The sequence below is a fragment of the Alosa sapidissima genome, chromosome 13 (assembly GCF_018492685.1).
Source record: "Alosa sapidissima isolate fAloSap1 chromosome 13, fAloSap1.pri, whole genome shotgun sequence".
NCBI lineage: Eukaryota > Metazoa > Chordata > Actinopteri > Clupeiformes > Clupeidae > Alosa > Alosa sapidissima.
Genome location: NC_055969.1, coordinates 9,821,975 through 9,830,681, shown reverse-complemented (window position 1 = coordinate 9,830,681; position 8,707 = coordinate 9,821,975). Strand labels below are relative to the sequence as shown.

The following is an 8,707-nucleotide window of genomic DNA, read 5'->3' as shown; positions in this document are numbered from 1 at the left end:
GCAACAACAACAACCACCACCACATAGCCACACAGCAGCAAAGGGCTCTAACGAGCCTGCCGCCTCGCCCAGAGCCCAGCCAATCTAAACGACGAATAACATGGCTGTGTTACAAGAACCTGGCCAATCACACCCCAGTATCAGACTCTGCCCTCCTTCTGCGTCTACTTCCAAGGATGTCACAACAAGAGCTGGTTACTCTGTTGAGGAAGTAGGCAAAACAATAGGGCTTTGAACCCTACAACCGGCATTCCTAACCAGGCATCCCTGGGGCAGTGGACAAGCGACAGCCCCGGAGCACATTCCACTGGTCGGCTGCGTGAGCGTGACATGGGGGAGAGGTTAAAAGCTGGTTAAAGGACTAAGCCAGGCCGAGAGCCGCTGCAACAGTAAATATGCAGCACATGCTTCCCCCCCCCCCCCCGCCTGGGTTTGTAGTACTGGAATCTGGCAGAACTCCTAGTTCCACGCCTCACGCACGCACACACTCACTAACTCACTCATTCGCTCCGGTCTCCTGAGACGCGATAAGCCCATTTCACCCGACTTCACCGCCACACGCGTCCCCGATCTCTGCCCTCAACAGACCTCAGCTCGGCCAACGTGAACCCTGCTTAGCCAGCGTGTTTTGGTCAAGTGGATACTTTTTTTTTTCCTCTCTCTCTCTCTCTCTCTCTCTCTCTCTCTCTCTCTCTCCTGGGCACTGCCATGGGAGTTGCCAACCGGTGCTTAGAATGCCTCAATGAGTTAGAATGCCTCAGTTGGCCGACTGGCCCTTGAGATAGCCCGAGTCACGGGCCTAGTGGTTTGGCCTGCAGCCATAGACCTCAGCTGAAGCCCACTGGTCAACTGAAAATACAGTATGCCATTACCAAGAAATGGGAAGCTACTTTAGGGACACAACACAAGTCAACAATAGAGAGGAAGAGTTTGTTATTTCACAGGAAAATGAAAAAGACGATTTGCAACATTTGACCTTTTGTTGGGCGACGAGACGCCAAAACTAATCGTGCAGTTAAAGCCTGCTATGAGTTGTGTGCATGCTGGGACTAGTCCTGGATCTCAGTCATCTTACTATCCCAATGCCTGATGCAATCCAAACAGAAACAAACACCCACACACACATATACAGTGTACACACACACACATACACACACACACACACACACACACACACACACACACACAGACTTACTCACAGGCAGACACACCCTTCAAAAAGCGTCCACTGTGACAGTGTTACTATTGCTCAACTGCATTCCTAGGCTTCCATGTTCATTTGAATTGACTGCAAGAACCCCAGGCACTTGTGTTAAAAAACCACATATGGAAGTCTGGTGTTTTTCAAAAGCCCAACAAACTGAGAGTGAATCTCAACCCAGGACCCTTCTGCATTCTCGTGGAGCACGAAATGTCCCAGGATGCGCAGGCAAGTGCGTCAGCTCACTGTCAGTGGCTTCACCTCGCTCGGGGTGGACCCCACCGACCGACCGATGCTCGGAAAGATTTCCGTCTCCATCGCAGCCGAGCGTGAACGGACTCCGTGCCAGCCTTCTGTCTTATTTTCTGAGTGGGCGCAGCACTGGCCCTCCAAAACCACACACACACACACACACACACACACAAAGGAGAACTGGGCTGCAGTCTGAGGGCTGACCCGAGACGTGAAGTCACGGCGCTGCTGACCACCACACTGTGATGACCATAAGGAGGGCCAACACCATATAATGCTCAACACTGTCTTCTGTGCAGGCACAGACACTACAGGGTTCAGTTCTTTCTCTCAATGACGGCCACAGCGTATCAAAATTGCTAACAGGGCAGAGGCATATTATAGAGCACTTGTGAAATTCCACAGCTCTGCAGCCTGCTGTTTTTTTTTTTTGTTCCATATGGAGGAGGACACTGCTCCGAAAAACACCTCGTACCTCCTGACCTCTCTCAGCCCAACACTCTCGCTCTCCAATCTCTAACACAACGCTGGTTAGGTGTAGGATGATTTTTTTTTCCTGCAATTGTTTCTAGTTTCACAAAAATTTATGAAAAACAAACAATTGCATGCATAGGGCAACAACTCGTATTATAGTAACTCTATATTGACACAACAATACAGAGCAAGGTTGTGAACAATAATACTACACAACAATACAGAGCAAGGTTGTGAAGTTAGACTTCTAAAAACATCAAGAGAAATGTGACATCAGAACAACAACAAAAGGTTCCTGACCTTTACAACTTTGAGCTGAAAAGTCACCAGACGACTGAAGTGGCTGTGTAATATACTTAGAAGCCAGACATACAGTATCACAGGAAAAAAGACCATACAGGTTGACTTTGTGAAAAAATACAAATTTGGATGACCCCTCACATTTTACAGGCGAACAGATCCATGATGTGAAGCTGGAAAACTAAACATAAGAGGATTGATAAATCTTTACAAATCTTTAACCTAAATTGAATGTCTGCAGTCGATATGAAATAAATAGCTAACTACTGGATTTCACTAACTAAACTAACAAAGATCAGAAAAGGAATCACATGTAGAAAGCAAACCTTCTACAGTTTATGGTTAACTATTACACTTCATGGTTTGTTTATGTCAACTATAACACAGCTTTGTCATCGGCATGATAAATGTAAAATACCATTTACAACTTAATTCTCAGAAACAAAACAGACAGAGATTACTAACTCATCACAAGAAAGATTTGGTCTGCAGGGTATAATCAGCCTGATATGTCGTTGGCCGGGACAGCAGTATGGTGTGGACAGAAACCCAGCCATGAGGATGTACAGTTGAGGGCCAGCCATTATGGGCTACCAGAGGAAGCGCTGCAGAACCTAAGACCAGAACACCACCACCACATTCCCCATTTACCACACACATCCACTCAACTTCCCTTTAGACAGCGCCTAGACAGCAGGCCTCGCCCTCATGATTGTGCCTGTGATGCACCCAGAGCCCACTGGTATGACCCACTGAGCCATCTAGTAAATGAAACACTTTCTCTCTTGTTTCGGAGTGCCTGCACTCCTCTGTGTTAGCAAGGTGTCTCTCCTGAGCCAATTCAAACAGACGGCTTGGCAAGCTAATGGAACTGGAACTGACTGACATTCATTTGAGCAAGGTCCCGTCAAATCCACTCCCGGCAGAAAGTCCTTGAGAGAAAAGAAAAATAACAAGAAATGCCATCTGGCACTCAGGTGCACCAACATAACATGGGGCACCTTTCACTAACAACAGCCATTGCTGACATAAGAACAGGACGGCCTGTGAGCCACTGTGACTGATCTCAAGAGTGGCAAAGATGTAACCCTTTCACAGGGAGAAGGTACAATCTGAAGGAGCATCCAAGTCACGGCTTTAGATGGAATATGACACCATTTTAAAGGACAAGAGCTCTCCCGTCTCTTTGGAGCAGAGTTTCTATTTTTACAGTCAAGCAATGTGACCACCGGTACTAAAAAGCACTAGAGTGCTTAAAGCACACACATATATTAGGCCTACGTAGGCATCAGGGGAAGGTGTTTTTCATCAAACAAACTCAACACAGATAACGTCACACTACCTCACAGTCAGAACAGAACATTTGGGAACATATTCATGATGAACAGCGATGCCTTGCCAGGGAAACTGGGAGAAAAGGACAGGTCATTTGTTTTACATTACACATTTACACTTAGGGAATCATCTCTTCATTCAACAAGTTCACCTCCATCAGCACTACCTTTCCAAAGCATTTAAGTGCATATTTGTGTGTTTGTGTGTTTTGGGTTGTGGGGGGGTTGTGGGGCGCTGTGAGAGTGATACTTTCGGATGAGATAAGATCCTTTCAGGTGCTTGTTTCATGGTTTGTTGTTTATGGGGGGTAGGTTAGGGTGGGGTTCTTTGGGTGGGGGAAAGGGTAAGGGTGGAAGTATTTGTGGAGGGTGTGGTTGATGCAGTAGTGGAATGGTTGCGGAAGAGTTGGTGTGTGTGTGTGTGTGTGTGTGTGTGTGTGTGTGTGTGTGTGTGTGGCGGTGGTGGGGGTGGGGGGATGAGTCATAGCACAGCCACGCAGGGGCTGGATTAGTGGGGCCAACGGTGAAAACAGCTTGCCTATTCAGCATATGCAGCGCACACTCTCACACACCCACACACTCGCTCACACACAGTCACACTCACACGCTCATGTGCATGTGCCCGGCCTGCCAACAATGAAGAGCGCGCCCAGGTGCAGCGGGCATTTCTGCCCCGGGGCAGGCAGCCGAGGAGGGCAGGGATTGCTGTGCGCGGCGGCCGAACAATGGCAGAGTTAGCTTTTCACCCCGGTGGTGCGCACCCAGCTGAAGGTCAGAGCCCACCACACACACACACACACACACACACACACACACACACACACACAGCTGCTGGGGTTAGTGCAAGGGGTCACAGTGAGCAAGGAAATGAGCTCACTGGGCCAGCTGGGATGCCAGCTCATGACACACAATGGCCCCAAATCATATCAGATCTTCCAACACCTTCTTCAGCCGTCCATTCAATTAAGAGTCAAGGGCCTTTACTTTTATGGAGATGTGCTTGATTACAAGATGAAACAACTCATTATGTAGTTAAAAGAGGGCTGTGTTCAAGCGATCACTCGCAAGCACTTAAAAGGTGTGTTTGTAGTGTTTGAAGTACTGAATCATTCAGTGAGAAGAAGAAAAGATCCCAGTCGACCACAACAATGCAAATATTTACAAACGCAATCGTAAATCAGACTGCACTATGCAAATTTCATAAGGGATGTTTGGGTGCGCCCTTTGCATACAAGCGACGGCGGTGGCTGTGTTGTGCAGCTATTCTGCATTTGTGAGGTCTTTCAAGTTCACCCATTCAGGAGCGAGCATTAGACTCTCCCCGTGCCAAAACTAAACTAGATTGAAAAGAAATGCCGTACATCGTGTCATGCTGCGGCTACCTGCCTTGTCATTCAATAATCTCATTTATCAATGTTCCCACAGTATGGAACACTCACCAGTTGATAAAATCAACAAATATGGTGGTGTTTTCAGAAAGAAAGCTCAGATCGGCATAAATCGGTCATAAACCGACATGTAGGGGGAATGCAAAAAATGCTTTCCATAAAACTGTGTTTGGAACTGCTGCAGCAGGCTCGAGTTACATAATACCCCACCTCCTCTTCTTCCAAAGACTAATTCCAGCCCCGGAGTTCAAAGTCTGTCTAAGAAGAGTCCAGTGCATGCCAGTTCAAACTCATTCTGCAGTCCGTGTCTAAGCAGCCTGGCTCGCTCTCAGCACACGCTCAGCACGGCACGCAAGCAGCGGCCACATCCAAACCAAGATAACAGGTCTTTACTCCCTGCACCAAAATAGAAGCCTTTCACTGGAGACCCACACTGATCAAATGGATGGTTGGGATAGAGAGTTTAGCTTCAAATATAGTGTTACCTCCAATGTTAAAGATCGAATTGAAGCAAAAATCTACTATATTCTACTTTTTGACTTTTCAATAGTTATACGTACGACGGCCCTACTCTTCTCTAGGGGTATACAAGGGGGGCGGTGGTGGTGTAGTGGTTAAGAAGCTGGGCTAGCGTGCAGTAGACTTAACCCCAAGTTGCTCCGGGGACAATGTGATCCCTTGTAATATAGCTGACATATGCAAGTCACTTTGGTCAAGAAGTGTCTGCTAAATGTAATGTAATGTAATACTGCACACCATCAGCACCTGAAGGAAGAAGGGCTTTGCACAGGGATTGTATACCTTGAAGCAAAAATCTGTCAAAAAAAAACAAAAAAACATTGTCTGCTTACCTCGAGGGCTGGTGGGGGTAACTTCAGTTGGGTGAGGCCAGGCTTAGAGATGCTCTTCAGGTCCGGTAAGCTCTCGTAAGGCTGCCGATCAAAGTCCGGTGAGGGTTTGAGTTCGGGGGACTCGCTGGAGACCTGGTCCTGGCCGTCCATGGGCCGGACGTAGGCCCAGGGCTTCTGGGGCATGACGAGGCTGGGCTTGGAGGAAAGGGGCAGGGGGAAGGTCTGGGAGGGTAGAGGGGCCGTCTCGCAGGCCAAGGGGGCGCCCTCCATCTGGGCCTCCGCTTGGGACGTGTCCACCAAACTAGAGGGCCCAGAGGAGGAGGCCTGCAGGGGCTGCCGAGGCCCGGGGCTGTCCTTACCGTCCATATCGTGCTGCTCGGTGTCACTGGGGTCGCTGGAATGTAAGGGGGACAGAGGGTCGGACGGGGGAGAGAGGGCTGGGGGGAGGCTGGCCATTTCAGGCCACGGTTCACTCTTTCTATCCATGGGCTCTGGACTCCCCTTATCGAGACTGAGAGAGGGGTGCGAGTAGGCGGAAGACAGCAAGGTGTGATCCGGAGCGGGAGACTTCTTCGACAGCTGGGTGGCTGGGACAACTTGGTTGCCTCCGTAGGGGAGTGGGGCGTTCTGGAATGGGGGCTTGGGGACGTCCAAGTGGATGGGCCGACCAGGCCTGCCGAAGGGTACCGAGGCAGAGAGGTCTTTGGGCATGCTGCCAAAGTTCTTGTGCAAGTCTTTCATGTCTTCATAATTGCCCAGCATTCGTTGGATGCGACTGGAGAGCTCATCTCCTTTGTCCGTCTAAAAGTAAACCACAACAACAAAAACATTTAAACAATCTGGCATGCAAAAGTTGAATACTGATTATACATCTCTGTTACTCTGAATAATTTGTAAAAGGCATCAAATAAATATGACATTTATTATATTTCACAAGATTACATTTATCTTTTACAGATTCAAAATAACAAAAAGCAAAAGAGTACGGAATAAAACTTTGAGTACCCTGCATTGTCAGTACTTAGTAACACCTCTTTTGGCCAGCATCACAGCTTGTAAACAGCCATGAGTATTTCAGTTCTTGCTTGGGGAATTTTTGACGACTCTTCCTTGCAAAAGGCTCGGTGAGATTCTTGGGCAGTCTTGCATGTACTGCTCTTTTGAAGTCTATCTACAGATTTTCAATGAGGTTTAAGGTTATAACAAAAACTTAGTCTATTGTATACTTTAAAGTGTATCAGTAATATCATTTTGTTGTAGAAGCCATCTTTGCATCTTCAGATTTAATTACAGATGGTGTGATATTTGCCTCCAAAATTTGCTGGCATTTATTTGCATTTTTTTCTCCAATAATGAAATGTTCTCTTGCCACTGGCTGCAACAAAAGCCCAAAGCAAGATCGATCCACCCCCACATTTAAAGTTGGAAAGGTATTGTTTTCACTCAATATTTTTTTTTCTCCAAACATATTTTTGCTCATTGCAGCAAAGTAAGTACTATTTTGACTCGGTCCAAAGAACTAAATGTATCCAGCTTTTAAAAAAGTTAAGAAGTTTCTGGAGCTGAATGATGTGGAGAGGATGCAGTTCAAGTTGGGTTGCATCGTAAAACAGCGCACCACTACCCTGGAAATCCAGAGATCTCACGAGAGCACAATGGAATCGTCTCTACGAGACTCTCTGGCAATGAGCAATGATGCACGTCACTTTTTCCCCTTGCATTCTGGGGAACCAGCTAAACTGATGAAGACAGCGCTGCAACGTTGGACAGTACACATTGGTCGTAGTGTTATCCGATTGCGTCAAAGTCCGAAATCCTTCAGAGTAAACATGGTGTAGTGTTATCCAATTGCGTGCAGTGAGATTTTTAAATGCATGCTTGTTGCCGCCCCTCAAGTTAGGCCATTACATTGTTCGTGGCCAGACCCTTAATCTTTCTAGATTACCAGGGTCTGGATTTTCCAGGCTAGTGCACCACCACTCCTGAGCTCAATCTTCCTGAAGGTGAAGCAGTGAAACAGGGGTTTTGCCTTTTTTGCAATCCTACAAGCAGTTCTCTCAGTTTTTCAAATCGACTTCCACCATTCCGGTTAGATTCCATTTCTTAATCATGAAATCAGTGAATGTTTAGCCTTCTTACAGCTTTCGTCTACTTTGAAAATTAAAATAATTGTTGCCATGGCCCTAACAAGCTGTGAGACTTTGGTAAATGTTAGCAGAGAGCCCAAACATTACCATGGCACTGCTTTCCTTTCCAGAAATTCCATGACCCGTGGGAACCCTGTTATTTAACAACTGCAAATTTCACAATTAGTAGAGCTGGGTTATCAAAATGTTAACAATTTTGCCTCTGCTAGGGTTTCAGAATCTGACTCCTCATACCTATCCTATTGGTTAAGTAATTAACTGTTTTCATAGCCTCTTACAGAAGTGCAGTAGTTGATGTGGCAAATCATTTCATTTTTTAGAACACAAGTAAATTTTGAATTTGAGTTGAATTTGAAATGGCAGCATATTCATAGTGTGTGCCATGTTGCGTGCTATGGTAGGCAACCAAACCGACAGTGGTTTTTCCTGCCAGTATGATCTATTTTTTGTGACATAACCACTACATCTCTGTGAAACAAATGACATGTTATATTATTAACTATGTAGTGCATGACAAATGGAAAAATACATTGTCACTTCAGGGAGTTCAACATCCTTTGGGCTTTCTTCATAGTTTACATCCAGCCTTACTTCCATATACTAGGTCTTCATTCAGAGGCAAATCAAAACCATGCTCTACCGTTTATGACAGCCACTGTATGTGACCTTTAAAAGGGCTAGAGCAACATTAAAGGAGGGAGAGGAGACAGCAGCCCCCCAGGGCTGTGCCAATCACTGGCTACGCTTATCTCAGAAGACA

General features: G+C 46.6%; 1 protein-coding gene across 3 annotated transcripts in view; it reads right to left on the bottom strand.

The window, feature by feature from the left end:
- The window catches only part of aff1 (AF4/FMR2 family, member 1), a 40,488-nt gene that overhangs the window by 19,262 nt on the left and 12,519 nt on the right, over nt 1–8,707 (bottom strand). For all 3 annotated transcript variants that reach the window (XM_042060051.1, XM_042060050.1, XM_042060049.1), the window contains exon 3: nt 5,801–6,601. In XM_042060051.1, the coding sequence (XP_041915985.1) occupies nt 5,801–6,601 (801 nt within the window). The remainder of the gene's footprint in view (nt 1–5,800; nt 6,602–8,707) is intronic.